General features: G+C 44.0%; 2 protein-coding genes across 4 annotated transcripts in view; one reads left to right on the top strand and one right to left on the bottom strand.

The window, feature by feature from the left end:
- Positions 1–11627, bottom strand: part of LOC102790631 (zinc finger protein 609-like) — a 28651-nt gene extending 17024 nt beyond the window's left edge. For all 3 annotated transcript variants that reach the window (XM_087844238.1, XM_087844237.1, XM_087844239.1), the window contains exon 1: positions 11235–11627. The gene's annotated coding sequence lies outside the window, so the exon portion shown is untranslated. The remainder of the gene's footprint in view (positions 1–11234) is intronic.
- Positions 11628–16572: 4945 nt separating this feature from the next.
- Positions 16573–22682, top strand: LOC148102348 (sperm axonemal maintenance protein CFAP97D1). Its single transcript, XM_087844581.1, has 5 exons — positions 16573–16620; positions 21836–21916; positions 22027–22145; positions 22236–22419; positions 22593–22682. The coding sequence occupies exons 1-5, from the start codon at positions 16573–16575 to the stop codon at positions 22680–22682; spliced, it is 522 nt and encodes a 173-aa protein (XP_087700707.1).
- Positions 22683–23172: the final 490 nt, after the last annotated feature.

The raw sequence follows: 23172 nt of genomic DNA, 5'->3' as shown, positions 1-23172 counted from the left end.
CAGCGTGACAGTACGCGGTGTGTAAACAGTCTCCGCCCCCACGTTAAACTGTGCCAGCGCCATCGTCCCTGCTGCTGTTGTGTTCTCAGTGTTTCATAAAAATGTTTCTCCTGCAGGTCTGCTTTTAGCAGATGTGGGAGAAACGCTCGTTTTAATAAAACGGCTTAAACGCAAAGAGAATTTTTTATAATCAAATAATTGGAATTACTCGATGAATCACTGGGATCGCACAGGTCGCCTGACAGAAGGGAACCATCTGCAGACAGACATGAGGCTCTGTCACCGAGCACAACTCAAGGGGACTCGGCTCGGCAGCTGGTTGTATCCCGGTTGTATTCCTGGAGAACAGGAAGAGTTAACTGCTGAATAGGTGAACATCACATGCACAGGAAGTCACATTTATCTGCTGTAGTGTCACAAACGTGGCCTCTTTCAATCGCTGACTGACGACAAAAACCAAAACTGAGATAAACTTCTGTTATGGAATAAAACAGATGCTAACCATGTTTAGCTTTGAGGACGTAACTTGCTGTTGGAAAAAAGTGATAAATCTCATGTTAATGCAATATTCGCCATTCTAACATTTTATTCTAACATTCTAACAAAACACACTGCAGCAAACAGAAGCCTGGCTCAAAAACAGAATATGATGAAATCTATTTTACACGTGATGACCTGTGGATAAATAAATATCTGACCTCTGAGGTTTGTCCTTGATGCTCACTGGGCTGTCATTCTCAGCTGATTGTTACTTAATTAACCTCTCATTTCTGATGTGTTCTCTCGTTTGTTTGAGTGTAAAACTGATTAATAAAGCTAGGAAAGCCCTGCTTTGGAGGCCTATCGGGGGTCCTGGCTGGGGGTGGGGCTCTCTGGAGGCCTGGGAATGGCGAGGAATCACCCAGGAGTAACTGAAAGACATTTCTGGAGACAGGAAGGTTCCTTCAGATCTACAGAGACGACCCTGAAAAGGCTAAGCCATCTGTTCTCCTGCTACGGCTGATTGTTGTTTTTTGTTTTTTATCAGTAAAAACAATCAAACTACACATTAAAAAGCTGTGACGTTACCCACGCTGCACCTCCAAAGGCAGCAAACACCATTTTTCACACAGACTCCTAATCTGCCTGTGCAAAAATGACTGAGTGGATTAGCTGCTGGCATTCATACCGCCGGGCTCCTCTCAGATCAGACTTTCTGCTCAACTGCCTCCAATGCCACACTTAATTAAAGGCGGCGAGGTGGCGAGGTGGCGAGACCTCCAGCGGCTGGAGAGAAAGAGGAGCCTGATTTCTGAAAATCCACCCTGAGAAGCTCCGGCACAGAGCTCAGCCAGCCGGGCTTTTCCTCAGCAGCAGGACAGAATCAAACCCGCCGTTCTGACGGAAACTTGGCCCGGGCGTCGCTCTCTACGCTACACGTCCCACACAGGCTGAATCCACGCCGCGGTGATTAACAGGCTGCCGGGCATCCTCTGAAGCACTGCAGGAGGAGGAAGACGAGGCTGGGAAAGCTAGCGTTGCCCCCACATCGGCGGGCGTACTTTGCATCTATCTGTGATTTAAAGGTAAAACTAGGGCTGGGCGATATGGCCTAAAATCCATATTGTGATATAATTTGAAGCACGTGCGGTAACGATATATATCACAATATATTCTTTTCTTCTGTATAACGTATTTTCCACACTTAAAATCCTTTAATTTTCTCAAAAATCGAGAGTGTGCCTTATGTATGAATTCTGGTTGTGCTTACTTTATCGGGTGTAACAATTAAGTTTAACATCCATGAAAACAGAATTTATTAAATTTAACGGAGTTAGAAGTTAACAGGAAGTTAGCTCGCTAGCTTCCACCTAAACATTTCATACCATGTTCTGAGAGATTTTTGAAACCAATTCAAACGTACAGCTCTGCTGTCACTTCCAACATAAATGAAGACAGAAAACTAAACAGCAGTGGCGTTTGTAGGGTTACTGAAGTTGGGCTAGCTGGTATATAATGATGTGCTACGTGATTGCTAGCGACACAGCTATGCTAGCATAACATTAGCACAGTGAAGCTGGAGGATGAACGCCAACTTTTTTTCCACTCGATAAAAGTTAGCGTGAGGGATTCTGGTGGTCAGGGACAAATGCAATCGCACAGCAGGATGCTATACACGGGCCAAACTTCAGTCAGGAGAACAACTGAGATCATTCATCCACAATACGAGGTTAGTTATTAATATACTGCAACAACATGGGAACAGAGCAGCTGGAGAGAATTCAGCATTAATGAATCAATGTTACGGAAGTGGAGGAAGCGCAGTTTTTGGCTTTCCCCATATTTCAAAGTGCTTCATCTCTTTGCTGTGACTGTCGCCATAATTTGCAGATGATAATGGTTGTAGCCGCTGCGATGCTTTAGACCAAAACAGGCGCAGCTTGATGACATCATCAACATGCACTATCGCGATAGAGCGATATAGTCAAAATCTCTATCTTTGGCCAAATTTATATAGTTTCTATCGTACATGGTTTATATCGCCCACCCCTAGGTAAAACAGAGACTTTCCTGCATTTAAACAAGTTTCTGTCTCCACTAGGGCTGGGCCATATCATACCGTTCACGGTAATACCGGTACAATGTTAGACAACGATAAGAAAATGAAATATTGCAATAGAGTATGGGTAAAACACGCATGCGCAGTGCTTTTGTTTTCATACGCACATGGCTGAAAAAGCACGGCAGATCTTTGAGTGAAACAGATGAACCAGAATTGGTTTGTAAAAATGCTGCCACTTCAATGATGTGGAACTGGTTTGGTGTTTGTCCGTCAGATACACAACAAAGCACATTTTTTTTGTAGAACATGCAAGTCCTATTGCCGTATCTGTCGGACTAAGGTGCTCGTAAATCTGGGAGTAATCTGGGTCCTAAACTCAGTCCACTTCAGGTCCCAAAGCCAAACGAACATCACAGAGTTTAAAACTGTCTAAATTCTTTCATCTGTAATAAAATGATCAGCGTTGCTGTTTTACCAGGTGTAACTATGAAGTTTAACATCCAGGCATCCATGAAAACAGAATTTATTACACTTAACGGAGGTAGAAGTTAGCAGGAAGTTAGCGGAAGTTAGCTTGCTAGTTTTGCTAGTTACCTAAAGATGATATAGCATGTTCTGACTGAGAGATTTTTGAAACCAATTCAAACGTACAGCTCTGCTGTCACTTCCAACATAAATGAAGACAGAAAACTAAACAGCAGATTTAGCTGATTTAGATTTAGGAATTTGCATTTGCACTGTTACATTTTTATATAGCTTTAATGCTCATAAAAAACAGCTGCTTGTTTAAGTGAAAATAAATGGATGGGGTTTTTTTTGTGCTAGTGAAGTTGTGGAGTTGTATACTGTCTCGCATCAATTATATCGTCAGTTATATCGTTATCAAAAATGTTCAAATATATATTGTGATAAATATTTTTGGCCATATCGCCCTGCTCAAGTCTCCACTGAAGACATACTGAAGAGAGGTGAGCATGGACATTCACACTCCAGGTGTAGGGATGGGTAGGTTCTGACATAAACGGTAGTAACCAGTTCGGTGCTTTATTTTGGTGCTTTTTTTTCCTGAGATGTCATACACTTTGGATTCTAGCCAATCACTGAATCTTTCAGTAGGCGGGTCCAGGTACATAGGTTCTTTTAGAGCAGAGCTACAGATTAAAATGCCCAAGGCGAAGCGGTCAAACGTCTGGCTGTACTTCACAGCAAAAGATGCAAACTCAGCAGCTGCAACAAGTGCTTTAAGCTGATACTGTGCAAAGGCCGAGAAATGCACCGTATTTGATAGCTTGCTGCGAGACCTCACACCGAGCACATCTACTGCGGGTGTGGTGCCTGTTATCGACCCGGAGTTAGCAACATCTCCCAAAAACCCGAAGAGGAGAGTCCTGGCCCCTAGCCCTGCCAGTGTAGCAGAAATGATGAGGATGATGATGCAGCAGCAGCCGTTCTTCTCTGCTGAGTAGCTTAATGTTGTTCGTGTGTAATTTACGTTGAGTAGGCTAACCACGTTATTACATTAATGCATGTAAGGTGAACTAGCAAACACCATCATAGCTACATGCAGCTGTCTTCTTGTTTGATAGAGTGATACCATATATGCCCTACAGCTGCAGAAAAGGCTAACATTGTTATCTTTTTTGCAGAAAAAATAAGAGACTGCTAAAAATAAAAACATGAGGTTTTTGGACCAATTTTGTGTTCTCCATTCTTTAAGCACCGGCACCGTTTCAAAAGTACCGGTTTGGCACCGGTATCAGATAAAACCTAAACGATACCCATCCCTAATCCAAGTGTCCTAACAAGACACTTTCACAAACACACGAAAAGCTGAACAGTGTGCTTTATTGTGTGAACTCATTATTGTGCAAAGTAAAACTGACTTAGTGATCATTCATGTGTTCAGACTGACGGGGATTCAGCTCATAAATCATGACCCGGTGCTCTGCCCACAGCTGCCTTTATAAGATAGTTACTGGTATCAGTAACTCTGGCTCTGCATTCACATGCTGTCGCATCCATGCTGCACCACACAGCACCAAGTTTGACCGTCCAGTAAGAGAAAACGACAAAATCTGTCACTGACGTAAAACATTTTTTAATTAAGGTTTCATTTATTCAAGCCAAGTTACATTTGGCTTGTAAAAATAAAATAAGTTCACATTTTGACCCCAAAAACAAAGACAAGCCAACTCTGATCGATACTGATATCAGCACCCACGAGGACATCGGTCACCACATATTCAACATTAATCCTGATACTCAGTTTAGTCCAGATGTTTTCCACTTTACGAGCTTTAAATGTTCTTATAGAATCCTCCTTGCACAATTATTAGTGATTACACGGCCATTAAAGCAGGATTCAGGCGTCATTTATCTACAAGTGCTTCAGCTGTTTATTATCCTCTCCTCTGCATTTAAGAAACAAAAATGTGTGGCAGTCTGAAGACGCTATAAACAGAAGAAAAATTCCCAGGCAGCTAACAGCCAGTTCATGTGAAGGCACGGTGCAAACACCCAGCAAAGGGATTTACAGCCAGTGAAAACAGGTCAGACACTGAGGTGCTTACAACAGACACACTGATGATGACGACAACACAAAGTGCTCCTGTGAGGGACAGCTGGCAGAAACAACTTATACTGACAGATGAAGCCACAGACAGGGTTCATTCAAAACCCTGAAATTCCAACTGAGGAACAGAAGCTCTTAAACATCTTTGAGCAGCGTGACGACATCATGTGGTTAAAAACACCTCGAGGCCAAAGGTTCAACCTCAAGCTAAACAAAACATCCCCAACACAACACGAGACCGTGAGGGCGAGCGCACCGGTACAGGTCAGAGGTCAGCCCACGCGGTTCCAGCCCTGTTGCTGTCCACGCCTGATTTCTACCGATTGACATTATGGGTCCTGATACAGCGGCGCCGTGGCGAGCCGCAGCAGCTTCTGCTGTTTTTACAGTTTTCTTGTTCTTTCTAATAATTTCACGTGCAGTCGTTTCCATGCTTTACAGCAGTTTGTTCCAACCCTGTCCATTAATCATGTTTCCTTTCTGGTGTTAATCAGTCCTTTGCTGTGTTTCTCTCATAATTTCCTCTAACTTTGAACAGTTTCCAGTCATTTTAGATTAGTCATTGATTATTGTTCCTTTCATAATTTTCTTGTAGTTTACAATAATTTTCCACCTGCTTTCCAGTTATTTACTCAGTGTCTGTTTTGTTGTCTGTGGACAGTTTGGGAGGCTGACTCTGTTTGTTGACATGCTGCACACGGACGACCACGTCTCATGCACCTAAACTGTCTCTAAGATTAGACTCAGGACGGGTTTGTGACTCCTCCTTACTTACTTTGAAGAATCAAACATCTCTGAACCGCACGTACAAACCTTCATCGGTTTAGTCACAGTTCAGGTGATGAGGGTGAGCAGCAGCGCCTCCTGGGCCCGATGCAACAACCGCCAGAAGACAAACTAAACACAGAACGGTTCACCTGCAGAGCTTTGTCATGCAACTGTCAGAGCCAGAAGTGGAAACACCCGCATCCTGTTTAACCGCTAACGTTTTCAAACATTACAGCGAAAAGTGACTTCAGTCAGAAAATACACTTCATACTCGACATGCTTCCTCCCTGAGAGACAGACCTTTACTGCAGGCGCCTCAGCTGCTGCCCGTCTCTGGGTCTTTCTGTCCACGGTGGCGTCTTCTGTTTGATGCCGAGCCGGCCTGAAGTCCGCTGATCGACTCAGACATTTAACACTACCGCCCTTCCTTCTCTTGGGCTGCTCTTTGGTTGCTTTCTCAGCATGTTTTGGGTCCTTGTTTACTGTGAAGCATCAGCTTATCAGGTCTGAGAGTCAGCAACAGAGCAGTAACTGCCCTGCTCAAGATAACCAATGAGGACAGGGGTTACTAGAATAGGTCTGCATGTTAAATATACACTGAAAAAACTTTCATGCTGTGGTCTAAGGGTTTTTCCTCTAGATAACTTTAGCCACACACGGCTTACAAATTTCTACCTGACGGCTGTGACTAACGTCAACGGTGATTTTGTATAAATCAGGACTTTGGCTGTGAACAAACACAGTGGGAAAAGTCACTCGCTGTGGGCCGGCTATGCATCATCGTACACTGAAATCTCACTTTTAACCAGGAAAAACTTGCAAAACAACCGTTATTGTAGTACATATATACACTTTAATGATTTAAATAAGATATTATTTCATTTGCCTCGACAATGAATTCAATGGGGGTTTCCAACAGGGCATAGGCATTTTTGCAGGCTATATATGGTGAATTTATATGCATAGGGTGCTAGGGCTGGGTGTCACTGATTTCTAGAATCGATTCGATTCCGATTCACAAGGTCCCGGATCGATTCGATCCACAATTTGATTTGAATCGGGGAAATTTTGCCTCAGACAGTCAGAAACATTATAATTCAGATCAGTACATTTACATATTTTTGTATCTATAAAAAGGAAGCTGACACTTTCCAGACTTTATCAAAGGTGTGAGCATCACAGCAGAGGCCTTTGTGTCAAAGTAGCTGAAGATAAAACACAGAAACACATGAAGGTGATTTTCTAACCCTAACCCTTTATCAAAATATTCTGCAGTAGATCAAAAACGAAAGAAACCCATTAACCAGCACATGAACGTTACTTCTGAGTTACAGCGGTTTTATTAGAGACACAGCTGAGCGTTTTGCATAGTTTTAAAAAGTTTACATTTGTTCAGTATTGAACGGCAGAAATGAGGTTTTCTTTTCAGAAGTAAGTAAAAGGGAAAAAAAAAGCGTCCGACAGGCTGCAAACAACGGTAGACTTGTGCGTAACAAGCAAGCGAATAATGAAGAAAACAGATTTTTAGACGGGAAACTGTTCTTGGAGAGAGAGCTGTGCATGAAGTGTGATTTTATCCTGGTCGAAGCAAAACAGTAAAAGTCACAGTGAGTTGATGACGATGTTTATGTGAAGCTTAGTTTGGATCTTCTTTTGCTGCTGGTTCAGTCAATATTGTTTGGAGAGAGATCAAACTAACAGCTTTGGAATCAGCGCAAAAAGGGCGTGAACACAAAGCTCGACCTGCCGAAACATCAGAATCAGCGAGCTGTCGGCTTTCAGCCCCGAGCGTGTCCGTGCCGTCGGGTGAGAAAGGCGACATCTAACTGATTCTGATGCGTCGGTGCTTTGTTTTTACGTCTTTGTGCAGATTCCGTGTTCCTGCTCTCATTTACTGTTTTAAATGTTTGGTGGTTGTTGAAATTTTGTGAGGTTTAACCTGAGATTCTGGCGTTTGGGGCAAAATACATTAATATTAAAAAAATCGATTCAGGATTTTAATGAATCGATTTCACGTTATCCAAGCCAGAATCGATTTTAATCGATGATCAAAACACACTCCTAGTTTCCAACCTAAAACCATCTGGTTCCAAAATTACGGTTGTTCCAGTGTCACAGACGCAACATCGCAACTGCCCGGCCGTCGTTTTTAGACTTCGCATCGAGAAAAAGTTGGTTTGATTTTGAACTAATCAAGAAAAGCAGATTATGTAGCAGGGATGTGTGGGACTAGTTTGCTAGTTGTCACTATTATCACTAGTCAGCACTGGCCATGCTAGTCATTTCAAAAAACAAAACAAGACCTCGGATGCAAGCAGTGGAAATAAGCTTCCTCCAACGTGTTAGCATAGGGTGAGGAGTTATTCTCAAGCAGCTGCTACTCCTCCACATCGATGGGAGCCAGTTGAGGCTCTCAGCTCCGGGGTAAGGAGTTCCAGCTGGGCAGGAGGAAGCCCCAGGGTCAACCTAGTAATGGAAGACGCCTGCCTAACCACCATGGACTTCCACTGTGTGTGTTTTGTCCAGGTGTGCTTTCGCTGCACTGGCAGTGTGTCTGGATCATTATCGTGCTGAAAATGAAGCAGCTGCCGATCAGATGTTCCCAGATGTTACTGCAGGGTGGATCAAACTCTGACAGTACTTTTCTACGGTCACAAACAGGCTGAACAGCAGGCCAAACCACGACAGAGCCTCCACCGTGTTTCACACACGGCTGCAGACTCTCACTGTCGGACCTCTCTCCTGACCACCTCCGTACATACGGACCGTGATTTGTATCTTTCGCTCCATCAGACCCATTTTCAGTCCAGTTCTTGTGTAACTTTCATACCTCAGCCTTGCCTCCTGCTTTACTTCTTTAAGAATGGCTTCCTGAGAGCCGTCCTGCCACTGAGACCATTTCTGATGAAGCTTCAGTGAGCAGTAGATGATCAGCTGAAGGTCCAGATGCATCTCTCAGGGCCTGCTCAGGTCTTTGCTGGATCTGTTCCTCTTTCTTAGGAACAAGAGTTTTTAAAAACCTTTTTTTGCTTCCACTTATCCAGTTTTCTCACATTCATTCACAGGGGTGGCTCTAGCTCAACCTTCCGATCACCTACTGGGTTGGTGGTTCAATCCTCGGCTCCTCCAGTCTGCATGTCAAGTATCCTTGGGCAAGATACTGACCCCAAGTTGTGTCTGATGCATCCATCGGAGTATGAATGTGTGTGTGTGTAGTTAGACAGCACTAAGTATAGAGAAAGTTCTTGTGAGAATGGGTGTGACTGGGAGAATGTGACATGTTGTATAGAGCGCTTTGAGTACACCGGGAGAGTAGAAAAGTGTAGAAAACACCGCACACCACGCTGAGATGTGCAAAGTTTTCATAAACGCTATTATATGTCAAACTGGTATCTTTGTCATAACAAAGAGCTTTAATATGTAACTTAAAACATCCGAGTTATCTTTGCTCAGGCGTCTTATGTACACACAGACACAACACTGGTTCACCCTTTCAGCCCTTTTATGCTTGAATGATTCAGAGTAGAAATGCTCAAAAAAACAAAACAATAACACAATAACAACAAAAAAGCATGACTCTGAAAATGGTCAGGTACAAGGACTGGATTTAAAATGAGTGAAGTGAAAAAGCAGCTAATGTCCAAAGAAGAACTTTGCAAGACCTTCAGAAATCCCAGAGAACAATTTCTCAGTACGGACTGTTTTTTAAATTTTAAACCAAAGTCACTGACAATCACGAGATGAATAAATTCCAGATTCACACTTTTGGAAGTTGCTCCTTTCATGGACACAACAGGAATCAGCACATGTTAAACTCGTGTTAAGGACACAAAAACAAAGGTGGTAAATTCACACCCGTGAACACACATCAATAGATTAGAAGCCACGACCTCCTAATCTATTGATTTCCCCATCAGATTAACACACCTCCCATTAGTGTCAGTGTACTTACTACAAAGATAACGATGCAATGCCTGCTGTGTCCTTTTGTGTGTCTCCACACACGCAGGTGTTGCTTCAGAGCGACATTAGAGCACTACAGTGAGTTCAGTACAGCAGGTTAGCCCACATACAGTACATTTATAGGCCTGCCGTCACCTTCTAATGTTACACCACCACAATAATGTGACATTTATCGTGCTGCTGCTGGAGGTTTAATGAACTCATGCCAACTACAACTTTTCTAGGAACTGTGCATCACAGTGACAAACAAAGCAGATCCAGGAAATCCATCTGAGGGGGGTATTTACATCATGTGGCTAGCTTTCAAACATCGCCTTCGCTAGCACCTCCTGTACATTTGCATGTGTGTGTCTTTGGGGCAGCAAGTCGTACGGTTCTGGGTGTGTGAAGCTGGGTAAAAGAAGGATATGCGTGCTAGAACTAAACCCGGAGCCACCTGAGCTAACTGGTGCTAGCTCATGTTAGCTGGGTTTATCGGGAGCTCAGTTCACTGCATGCTAGCACAAAGCTAACACGCTAACACCGCCCCACAGCGGCTTTAAAGCCCTGAAACTGTCACCAGCCACACTCTGGGGCATCAGGGCTTCACCTCCAGCACCGATTAACACGCAGGTACCGAGCACAGCTTAACTAGCTAATCCGAGGCCCACCGTGGCCCGCTGCAATGCTAGCGAGATCCATTATCGGACGCGGGCTACTTTCAGCCCAGCCAGGTAGAATTTAGCCTTCTCTGCTGAACTTTAAAACAATCATGACGGTCCGCAGCCCTCACAGCAGCCACTGAAGCTGGACCCAGCCCCACCGACAGCACGGAGGACACACTCAGTGCGTGTAACGGGTAACCTGACGTCCTATTGGTCGCCTGGTGGACACAATTACCGATGCGGCGCTTTCAGCCTCCCCGTGATCCATTATCGGACAACCGTTGAACACCACCTCTCGGCGGTTGGCGTTTTCTCATTGACGGGGCAGCTTTTATAAAGCAGCAGGCTACAGTGTCTGACAGGACACCAGAGCTCTGATCAAATCACTCATCAAGAGATAATGAAATACTGCAGAAGCTCAAAAACATCACAGCGATGCTTCAAAAGCTCTGTGCATCAGAGGCAGCTCACTGCGAACAGTTTACCCCGTGACCGCGACGCAAACCGTTAAATATATCCGCAAATATGTCTGGCTTAATACGGAGGTTTTAATTTTTGCTGCTGGGTAAAGGCGAGGGTCAGGCGAGGACGTGTCCGATGATGGACGCATGCTTCCCGGTCTCTCCAGACAAAGACGGCAGTTAGCCTCCTGAGCTAACCCCCAGGATAGCTAGCAGGCTATCCCGCGTTTTAAAGAAGTGGATCCAAAACCCAGACAGGGTGCCCCTCCGAGGCCCCCACTTACCCCGATTGGAATCCCTGTCCGACCAATATTCATGTACACTCCATAGGTTGCGATAAATCCCGGTGAAACGATGAGGACAAGCTCCGAAAGCTGCTGGGCAAACAGGCGGACCAGTCAACGTGCTCCCAGCTCACTGGACCGCAGCCATCACACGGTCACATCCCGGAGAAAAGCGGAGAGCGGCTGCGAACGGCGACGTTTAACGGGCGCTTCTCCGCGCTGGCAGCTAGTTCCAGGCATTCCGTGAAGCACTGTGATATTCCCAGAGTTCCCACATCGGCGATATTCCTACTAACAGAAGCACAGACAGCGGCAGACAGACAAACAGCACCGCGGGGCTAAATGGCTGTTGAGTACAATGCAGCCAAAGCCCGGACAGCTGGATCTGGACCTGGAGTCAGCGCATGCGCACACAACAGCCGTTTTAAGCTTGTATTTCATTCTTACACCTCAGGTTTACAGTAAGCCATATTTTACTTCTTACACATTAATGATACTATTCTGAATATACAATCACACAGTAATTTTCTGAATCTGGGTTAAGTATCTGTTTATAATTAAAACACACCCACACTAGCTCAGAGAGCAACTCCCCCTGAAGGCAGCGGCTACACTGAAACTTCATGAAACTTCATGAAATGTGTTTTATGATGTTCTTAACATGCTGCCATCAGCCTGCTTTGTGGAATTCTGCATGTTTTCATTGGTTATTTGTGCTGATGTCAACACTGGTAATATGTAAATCTGGTGTAGTATATGAATGTTTGTGTTATTGTGAAGCCACATAATGTTTTGAAATAATAATGTTGTAAAGCATTAAAACAAAGAAAGTTATTTTGTGTTTGGAGTTGATCCAGTGGAAACAAAAAGTTTTTTTCCAATTCTTGTGAACCTGACCTTTGACCTATGACCATGACCATGACGTAATAAAACGGTGTAGTGTATTTTATTATCTTTACCTACACGATTGAAGAGAATGGCTGAAATCTTTGGTAAAAATCTGAGTTCAAGATTTATTTATGCAGTGTGTAATTCTGAAAAATGTTATGGTGTTATTGTGATGACGTGGGGCATCTACCATCACACAAAACTTAAAAATGACCTCTACATATTAAAGGTTTTAGTTATTCAATTCAATTTTATTTATACAGCGCCAAATCACAACAGCAGTCGCCTCAAGGTGCTTTATATTGTACAGTAGATCGTACAATAATACATACAGAGAAAAACCCAACAATCATATGACCCCCTATGAGCAGCACTTTGGCGACAGTGGGAAGGAAAAACTCCCTTTTAACAGGAAGAAACCTCCAGCAGAACCAGGCTCAGGGAGGGGCGGGGCCATCTGCTGTGATTGGTTGGGGTGAGAGAAGGAAGACAGGATAAAGACATGCTGTGGAAGAGAGACAGAGGTTAATAACAGATATGATTCAATGCAGAGAGGTCTGTTAACACATAGTGAGTGAGAAAGGTGACTGGAAAGGAAAAACTCAATGCATCATGGGAATCCCCCGGCAGCCTACATCTATTGCAGCATAACTAAGGGAGGATTCAGGGTCACCTGGTCCAGCCCTAACTATATGCTTTAGCAAAAAGGAAAGTTTGAAGCCTAATCTTAAAAGTAGAGATAGTGTCTGTCTCCCGAATCCAAACTGGAAGCTGGTTCCACAGAAGAGGGGCCTGAAAACTGAAGGCTCTGCCTCCCATTCTACTTTTAAATACTCTAGGAACAACAAGTAGGCCTGCAGAGTGGGAGCGAAGTGCTCTAATAGGGTGATATGGTACTACAAGGTCATTAAGATAAGATGGGGCCTGATTATTTAAGACCTTGTATGTGAGGAGCAGGATTTTGAATTCTGGATTTAACAGGAAGCCAAAACAGGAGAAATCTGCTCTCTCTTTCTAGTCCCTGTCAGTACTCTTGCTGCAGCATTTTGGATTAATTGAAGGCTTTTCAGTGAGTTTTTTGGACATCCTGATAATAATGAATTACAGTCGTCCAGCCTGGAAGTAATAAATGCATGAACTAGTTTTTCAGCGTCACTCTGAGACAGGATATTTCTAATTTTAGAGATGTTGCACAAATGGAAGAACGCAGTCTTACATATTTGTTTAATATGTGCGTTGAAGGACATATCCTGGTCAAAAATGACTCCAAGGTTCCTCACAGTGTTACTGGAGGCCAAGGTAATGCCATCCAGAGTAAGAATCTGGTTAGATACCATATTTCTAAGCTTTTCAGGGCCGAGTACAATGACCTCAGTTTGATCTGAATTAAGAAGCAGAAAGTTAGTGGCCATCCAGGTCTTTATGTCTTTAAGACATTCCTGCAGTTTAACTCATTGGTGTGTGTTATCTGGCTTCTGAGCTCCTGAGCCACAAGGTAAACTTACTTGGCGCTCAACAGTTATTTAGCATCAATTATTTAGTTGTTTTGATTATTCGTTTGCAGTTTTGTCGTTGATAACTGCGGCGAATTGTTCATGTTTGAGTCCACAGATTCACCTCACCTGGCACGCATCAGACTAAATAAAGGGCGAGAAAAAAACTGCTTCCGCATCCTTCTGCCCCTCGGCGGGGTGTTTGTGTGGGAAGACGTGATTGATGAGTTAATCACGTGCCACCTGAAATCAGACTGTGAATCAATCACGATCATGTTTGCGTGGTGATTCGGAGTGACAGTCTGCCAGCGTGGCGAATTAGAAATAGAGTGAACAGATAAAGCCCGTGGAGCTGACACAGAGCTCTGCGGGGCTTCATGAGGGAAACTCCAAACCAAATCCATCCATCGTGACGGCTGAGTGAAAACAGGTGGCCGTAAGCCCCACTGTAAGAGGCACTTTCATAAGTCGGTCGATTTTCTTGTCAGACTTGTTGATAATAAACCTGCTGCTCCTCTTCCTACACAAGTGACGCTGCAGCAGAGCTAACTGCACCGTTATGTTCTCACAGATTTGAGAAGAGCATCAGCTACGGCTGTGAAATAGATGACTGAGGTTCTGGTTTCATAGCAGCCGCACCAGCCAAGAAACACAATCCTGTTCAGAGGCAGAGCGCTGGCCGATGCACACTTTCCCCCTTCAGCTTAACTGGAGCTGACGGCTCAATAAAAGGAGAGAGCTGTTTGTCTGCCGTCATTGTTTCCGTGCTGTCTCTGGGCTGCAGCCCGCGGAGGGATCCACATGATCTCCTCAGAGTTTAAACTCCAGCTCTGCTCATGCTTTACATCCCCATCTGCTTGCTGTGCAGCAGCTTTCTAAAGCTGACCGCTGAGAGAAACAGGTGAATGGAAGGGAAACTTATTAAAGCCCGGAGCTAAGATGCCATTTCTCTGACCAGCAGGGGTCGCTCCAAACACTCAGATGGGCTGCAGAAGTTAAAGGTGAACCAAACCGTTCACTGTGGAGAGTCCCAGGAAGTCTGGATCCAGTGAAGCCACAATTGCGTGCTTCCTGTTGTAAAGCAGCCAAAAGGACCTCCAGTCCTCTGTGTTTGCATCATCAAAGATGCAGAACTACCTGTGACTGAGCCCCTGGCCTGATGTTCTTTACGGCTCTAAACGTCGGGAACAGGGCCGCTGGATTATCTAACCAGGGTGGTGGTTCCCCTCTTTAAGAAGAAGAACACCACTCAGCCAGGTCAGCCAGGCTGTCAGAGCTGTGGTCACTGGACCAGCTCAGTATCAGAGAGACTCGAGTCTGCGTGGGAGCCAAAGGTGCTGCTATTCAGGGCTGCTGTTCGTCATTGTGTCTGTTCCTAATTTCTGAGGACAGAATTTCTCGGTGCAGGGTGAAAGGTGTCAGGCTTGGTGATCTCAGGGTCTGCTTTTTACAGATGATCTGGTCTTTCTGGCTTCATCAAGTGACGACCGCAAGCTTGGGTGGGTTGAAGACATGTGTGCAGGGGTGAAGACGATAACCACCATTTCTGAGGTCATGCTTGGTCCTCAGAGAGAAGGATGGACAGCTCGTGTTGGGGATGAGCGGATGCCTGGAGTTTAAGTATCTCAGGTCCTATTCATGACTGAGGGGAGAGACGAGCAGGAGCTTGACAGAGGCATCGATGTGAGTCTGGAGGATGGAAGCAGCATAGACGGGTTTCTTCCAGAGGATTCAGCAGTCGTGGAGTCAGCGAGGACCTCGGTCATTCAGAGCACAGCTGCTGCTCTTTGTTACTGACTGGAGTCAGCTGACCAGGATGCCTGCTAGGTGAGGGGCTCTGGGCACGTCCTACCCGAACAAGACTCCAGGGTGGTTTCAGGACATGATGGAGAGGTCATGTATCTCAGCGCATCCCTGCTGCCCACACGACCCAGATCAGTGACTTAAAATGGACAGATGTTACATGATGTAGTTCCATATGCTCTAACCCAGGGGTCTGCAACCTTTAACACCCAAAGAGCCATTTGGACGCGATTTCCACGCAAAAGAAAACTCTGAGAGCCGCAAATACTTTTTTACACGTAAAATGAAGATAACACTGTATATATTGTTTTTACCTTTACGCTTTATGTGAACAACTAAGGTGTGCTGCTTATGAAATCCATGAAGTGCTACAGAGAAAATTACATTTCATTTATGTAATTAACACATTTTGAACTCTTAAAGAAATATAACAAAAGCAAAAACACCCAGCTGAACTAAAATGATCCAGCAAACAAAAACTGTTATATCACCTTTGGGCTTTTGGAGCCTTGACCTGACTTTTAAAAATAATTGAAAAAAAAAGCACTATGTGCTGAATGAAAATTTGCAAAATTCTGCCTAAATATGTATTTTACCAGGTTAATGTGTGTGGCGGGGCGTGGTCTGCAGCGCCGCTGCAGGGGAGGAGAACACACCTGAGCAGCACCCGCAACTAGTGATGGTAAATTTGATTCTTTTTACTGAATCGAGTTTTAATGAGTCACTCACCAAAGTGAATCGGTTTTTTGAGTCATTTGATTCACTGAGTCAGTCGACCAGAGAGTGCAAAAAATGTACATTTTCACTCAAACTTAATTTGTTTCTCTTTTCATGTAAATCCTACTGCTAAGATGAATGATTGTAAAAGAAAACAGCAATTTTATAGAGCAAAAAAGAGCAAAAACATTTCTAAAATTAAGCAATTTCCTATCAAAATTGCTTAATAAACATTTATTTTGTTTATTTTTATTTTATTAGTATTTTTCTTAAATGTGTCAAATATATATTTTCTCATCTAAATGTCCTCTGAGCTGTGAGCCAGGGGGCGGTAATGCGCCTTAACATTGGTTGCCAACCAAGAAGAAGAAGAAGCTGTGAGCCAGGAGGGAGGGGGTGAGTAGCTCAAATGTGCTGTTAGCATGTTAGCTGTTAGCATGTTAGCAGAGCGATGCTACTGTGAACCGAGGAGCTATTTTCTTGATGTGAGCTTCTGCTCAGGGTATTTTCTTCCAGTTCAGAGCAGAAATGTTTTTGTTAAGATACTGGATGTTGTGTTTTTCTCCACAATTTTAATTATAAGCTAGATATATTGCTGCTAACAGCAACAGGGATGAGTCAGTGAGTCAGTTGGGCTTGTGAATCATGATTCATGAGTCATGAGTCAGTAAAGTGATTCTCGAGTATTGAACGATTCGTTCATGATTTGCCCATCACTACTAGTGATGTGCGATACCACTGATTTCCTTTCCGATCTGATACCAAGTAATATTCAGGGTGGTATCAACGATACTGATCCAATACCGATACTTTGTACAAAAACTTATTTTATTTGTTGTATCTCAAATTATAGCGTCATAATAATTACAGGACATCAGATTACTTGTTCTTATCACTTAGTAATGCAGAGTTCATCATATAGAAATAAAAAAACTGAAGTTGTGTGCTATTTGAACACCTTCCCTGCCTGCAGCACTAAAGGACTCCGTGAGAGACGCCTGTCTCGCCCTAGCAGCACCTGTCCCTGTCCTCCTCTTCAGTTTGCCTCAACATACGTTTGTCATATTCTGTGATACGATTTACTCTGAGGTGTTTGACAAGGTTAGTGATGTTGCAGCAACACCTCACTTTTTTGCCACATGTATTGCAAACCACGTCTCAGCTGTTTGTGGAGATAAAGTAAGTTCGTACAATTAACCTCAGCCATTGTTGTGAGTGCGGGCGCCAAGGGGCTGCAAGATATTTATACAGCCGTATTTCGCACATGACTATGAAAGGCGGAAGAGGAAGTAGTTCCTTTGAATGTAGACAATCCGAATGTTATAGTTTCTTTCCACTGTGTTCCTGTTAATGATAAACTACAAATTTACTCTAAATTACTAAAATATCTATATTTTAATGTGAGAATCGATTCTAGAACATAAATGATTAGTATTGGAGGAATTGATATTTCAGGATCGATCCGCACATCACTAATCACTACCTGCAATCACGCCTCGCCGCCTTAACGTCTGTGCTCTCTATGCTGTTGTGTTGGTGTGTGTCGGGCTGTGTGCGTACAGCAACCGTGTGTGAAAAATGGTCAATAAAGAGATGCTGAAAAACGTGTTCATGCAAACATCGTCGGGTCTGCTGTGATATGTTTACAATAAGACTTCTGCTCCCGAACCTCTGCACACAGCGTCTGCAGATCGGGGCTTTCATCTTTACAGGACTGTAAGCTGTCGTCTGTGAGGCGTGAGCGTGTTTGTTTTAACATAGTTCACGGTGGAGCTGCTGACATAATGTGGATCCAAAGATCCATAACTGGCCTACCTGGGTTGAAAGTCTAAATGCACGGCGTTTCGTACACCGGCTTCTATGAGTGTGAGGCTTATTTTGAGCGATGAAAAAATAATAAAATATAATTTTATATTTATATTTCAAAATCACAATAATCTTCCAATTTAGAACTACAAGTTAAAAAAGAACTAACATACATACACTTCAGCTAAATACTAATTTATTTTCCCAAACCACGCGGAGCCGCACTATAAGGACTAAAGAGCCGCGGGTTGCCGACCCCTGCTCTAACCTTTTGTGCAGATTTTAGATGAACATGAACAACAATCCATGTTCAGCCATTCAAGCCGACTGGAAGATGCCTCACAGTGGTTTGAGCCACTTCTTCTCCCAGCTGCTCTCTTTAGAAGTCACTACAGGAGATCATCTGCCTCCATCTCCAACCTGTTGCAGTCCTCCTTCACTACATCTACAAACCTCCTTGAGATCTTCTTCTTTTCCTCTTGCCTGGCAGCCCCATCTTCATCCTCCTTTCTCCTTCCTCTGCACATGAAGCTCTGTCTGCATTAAAAACGAATGAATTTTAAGGTAGTCCATGACTGACTTTGTTTGGTTCTTATTTATGATAGGCTCATTTTCTTGTGATACCCCATCAACAAACTTACTGCAACCACTTGGAGAATTGGTGAAGTCAGGACCAGAGCTGAGTCAGCAGAAACCACAAGATGAAGTTAAATAAAATGCAAAAGCGTGACGTGTGTTCAGACACAAAGTTAAAAGACAACTCAGCTGGTGTAAGCATGGTCATCCCAGGTGTGTGTGTGTGTGTGTGTGTGTGTGTGTGTGTGTGCTCAGCATAGTTTCGAGGATGAGCTCAGTAATAATTAATAGGAAACTTACCTGGCTGCAATGGCACAAAGGAGTACATCTCCATGGTGACAACCTGCAAGGGCTGCAAACAAACACACACACACACACACACACACACACACACACACACACACACACACACACACACACACACACACACACCTCCTGCTGAGGTGGATGGATGTGATAGAGCTGCAGGTTATCACCAGTTGAGAAACATGCACAAGTCATACCAGCCTCTGAAACCCGTCACCAACCGTTACCTGCAGCAGCGATGGGACCAGATAGACTACGAAAACCACCGCAGGAAGGTAAGGGTGGAGGGTGAACGGTGGTGAGGCTGAAGGGTGGAGGGTGAACGGTGGTGAGGCTGAAGGGTGAAGGGTGGAAGGTGCCACTGGTACACAGGGCTCTGTGGTGGTTTTCCATCAGAGCTGGATGCAGGTGAGGTGGGACTGAAGGAGCTACAGATGGAGGACGGGTGGAAACTGGTTTAGATTAGAGGCCAAACTGGGGCTCGGCATCAGGATATAAACACGGTTATTCCTGCTGTAAAGTTTCAACATGAAAGTCTATGGGGACTGACTCAGTGTGGAGCCCCTGCTGGACATGAGAGGAACTGCAGCTTTGACATACCTCCTGCTTTAAATGCTCGCTTGTCTTTTTTTTTTTTTTTTTTTTTGCCTGTCCCGTTTGGCTCGTTTGCATCAGAATTATTGTCTAAAGCTGAAGAAAGATCCCCAACGGATCTACTTTACCAAATCACCATCCCAGCCTTGCCGTAATGGTCTATTTGATTCACCTTTTATTGTTTATTTTATTTATTTTTTATTTTCACTTGCTAGATACAGGACAGACTTGAATGAGGAAAAGAAAGGGGAGAAAGGAAGAGGGACGGGGATAAAGGGCAAAAAAACAAAACCAACTAAATAAGCAAACAAAAAAATCCATCCATCAATCACCTGGATCACCTGTTGAGAAAGAAAAAAGAAAACAAGCAGAAGAAAACAAGAGTAATACAATAAACAACATCATGATGATATATGGGAATATGACAGTAAATACTAAATATTAAACATTATTGTGCAGCACGTAAGATCGACAGCACACAGTGTGCTTTGAGGTAGGAGCCAAAAAGGGTGTAGTTTGTGTGTGTGAGCACCCGTGTGTACACCTGTGAGCATGGACGCTTGTTTTTAAAAGGTTCCTTCATGTAATGATCTGCTAGAGGGTGTGGGGGGGCCACAGCTCCGTCCTCCAGGGCATGAAGCAGGTATGGAGGAGATCAAAACGCACTGATGTCTGAGGGCGTCTGCCACTGGCAGGGGGAGTGGTGGGGGGAGATAGGCCTCCAAACCTTAGAGGGCCTGAGATGTCCCCAGAGAGGTGGCGTCTGATACCAACCTGACATATAGACACAGACATACAGACACACACAGATACAAACATCCATTCCCACCCTCATGCTCTCATATGCAATTACTCAACACTCACCCAACGTGGAGACAGACATAGAGAGACACTGTTCACACAATCACACTCCCCAAGCGTACTCTAAGCCCCAGGTCTAGGTACCTTTGCCCCTGGAGGGGGAACTGCACCCAGACCCAGGTGGTGTTACCCTTTTCCCCGGGGTGGGGAGAAGCAGACCGCCCCGACTCAGCAGCAGCAGGGAGGCCCCACACTCCAGACAAATGCTCGCTTGTTAACGGAGTTGGTTTTGGTGCAAAGTGAAAATTGATTGGTTTAATTTTTCTAACTGACATTAAATGTCTGCCCATGTTCCTATCATAATATTAGCTCAACTGACCTTCACATTTTCAACCAAAAACAGATAAAATGTAGATGCACATTAATCAGAAACCTGGGTGGAGGAGGTGGGGCCACAGCTGTTATTTTACAGAGCTTCAATCTGAGAGATGATGCAGAAGCTTCTGACGAAGGTTAACACTAATGTGTTAGATTATAGAAACGATAGAAGACATCTCTGAACAGAAGCAGCGACAGACACGGGCCGAGGGAGGTAACCACGGAAACAGAACACAGCTGGACACAATCAAGACAACGAGACGAGCGGGAAGTAAAACTAAGGATAAAGGTCCTACTGACAACCAAAACACAAGAACATCAACCACAGAGACGGAGACTTAATTAAGGAATTAAATATGAATGACTATGAAGAGAAACCAGGTGGTGAGCAAGAAGAGACTCTGATAAGAAGTCTAAACAAGGACTCGGGGAGGCTAACACACCTACACCTCCCCAGGATGATGTGCCGATAAAAACTGGTTTTAGACCATTGCAGACCAGTACATGGGGAAACCATTTGAACACAAGCGCGCCGATCCACACAGGTGTGCACACAGGTGTTCACTGTTCGTAGACTTAAATCACACCTTTCTTGGCTGCTACTTCAAAGCACATTGTGCGCTGTCTGTCCTGCGTGCTGCACAACAACATTCAATATTTAGTATTTACTGCTGTTTACACTTAGCTAGATTAATGCGATGGTGTTGTGTATAGTATGTTGCTTTGTTTTGTTTTTTTGCTTGTTTTCTCTTCTTTCTCTCAACAGGTGATCCAGGAGATATTTCCCCCCCTTTCTCACTGTCCCTCTCCCCTTCTGTTTTTCTTTTCCTTCCTCTTTCTTTCTCCCTTTCCTATCCCTCACTCATGTCTGTCCCGTCTGTAACAACTGAAAATAAAATAAAATTAAAAATTAAAAATTAAAAATTAAAAATTAAAAATTAAAAATAAAATAATTATTTTTTATTATTAAAATAAAATAATAAAAAATAATAAAAATAAATAATAAAATTGCTGTATTGGTCAAATGGACCAATACAGCAATGCCATGATGATCCATTTGGCAAAGTAAATCCATTGGGTCTCCTTGTTGGTCTTCAGACAACAATTCTGACGGCTAAAGAACCAAATGGGACAGGGGGGAAAAAACAAACAAACAATAAAAACGGGTTTTATTGTCCTTCACAATAAATACAGAAAACAAAACTATGAACCGGTGAGTGACCTGGTTCACCTTTGCAGGTGAACTCCGCCCTGCCTGCAGTGGACACCAAGGGCAACAGGACACCAGCTCACATCCAGCTCAAGCTGAAGAAACTGCAGGTCACACACACACACACACACACACACACACACACACACACACACACACACACACACACACACACACACACACACACACACACACACTGAGATCTGTGTTTGTGCTTCAGCTGCAGGATGAGCGTCTGTCGGTCGTCGACAGAGACAATCACCTCCTGGCCTCCAAACTCGCCGACATCTTTTCCTCCAAAGGCGTCGTGGACCACAGGAACCAGTACCACCTGAGGAGGTGTGTTCATGTCGCTCACAGGTATCTGGGTCTGCGTACAGCAGCGTCCTCTGTGTCACGTTTTCTCTTTTGATTTCTCATCTTTTCCAGTCTGAATGCGAACAAGAGGAAGCACGAGCTTCTGTTGGTCACCCATCAGAATCAGGCCATCTACCAACGAATCACATCTCGCCAGTCAGAGTATCGCCGCCAGCTGTGGTTGGATGACTGGGAGAGGACGGAGCGTCGTCTGGACAACATTTCTCGTTACCCGAGAAGGCCAGCAGACAAACAGGTGAGTTGACGGAGGGAGCTCAGGTGTCCTTGTAGTGATACATCCTGGTATTCAAAGATGCTGAATGTAAGAACACAAAATGCTCGTCGGTGCACACTCAGCACTCCCAGGTTCCCTGGATACTGGAACCCTGTAGATGATGATGATGATCACTGGTGTCTCTGTGTCCACAGAGGCCGAGCAGAAAGGTGAAGTTTGCCGCCGTGGAGAGCAGCGAGCCGTCTGCGAGCTGCAGAGACTCCAACACTGACAGCAGCGACTGAGAAACCTCCTGAAACACAAACGTCTGTCTCCAATCAGACCATCTGTCCTGTCCCATAATAAAAGGGTCACGTTTCTGCCTCTCTTCACAGACTGTGCATGGTCACTTTGTTCCACACAAAGGCTCATTCATTTAACCCTTTAAGTCAAGACCGCCAGAGCTTATATTATATGTTTACATGCTGTGGAGCCATTTTTGGGAGCATTTCAAGTTGCTATACATCAATACAACCATTATAGCCCAAATTTTAATAATATGTCTGCATTAAGTTCATAGTAATTACATAAATTGCAAAAAAGTGCAATAAACTACAAAAAAATTGAAAATCGTTTTTGTTTTTTTAACATATATTTCTAGTTAGAGAAATTTAAGAGGCTTATCCCTCAAAACTGTAAATACAAAAAAGTTGCACAAAATAGTTTCCCACCACAGGAAATTTATTTTGAGTGTCTTCATAGTTTTATTTTTGAAATACACCAATTTTTATACAC

The sequence above is a fragment of the Neolamprologus brichardi genome, chromosome 7 (assembly GCF_056152115.1).
Source record: "Neolamprologus brichardi isolate AB-2024 chromosome 7, ASM5615211v1, whole genome shotgun sequence".
Lineage (NCBI taxonomy): Eukaryota > Metazoa > Chordata > Actinopteri > Cichliformes > Cichlidae > Neolamprologus > Neolamprologus brichardi.
The sequence above is the reverse complement of the archived record's forward strand: the minus strand, read 5'-3'. Positions and strand labels throughout refer to the sequence as shown.

Excerpts from the sequence above, each read along its gene's own strand:
- LOC148102348 (XM_087844581.1), top strand. The coding sequence starts at position 16,573 with ATGTTAGCAGAGCGATGCTACTGTGAACCGAGGAGCTATTTTCTTGAT. Across the intron at positions 21,917-22,026 it reads TCAAGCTGAAGAAACTGCAG|CTGCAGGATGAGCGTCTGTC; the intron begins GTCACACACACA and ends TTTGTGCTTCAG. Across the intron at positions 22,420-22,592 it reads GAAGGCCAGCAGACAAACAG|AGGCCGAGCAGAAAGGTGAA; the intron begins GTGAGTTGACGG and ends CTGTGTCCACAG.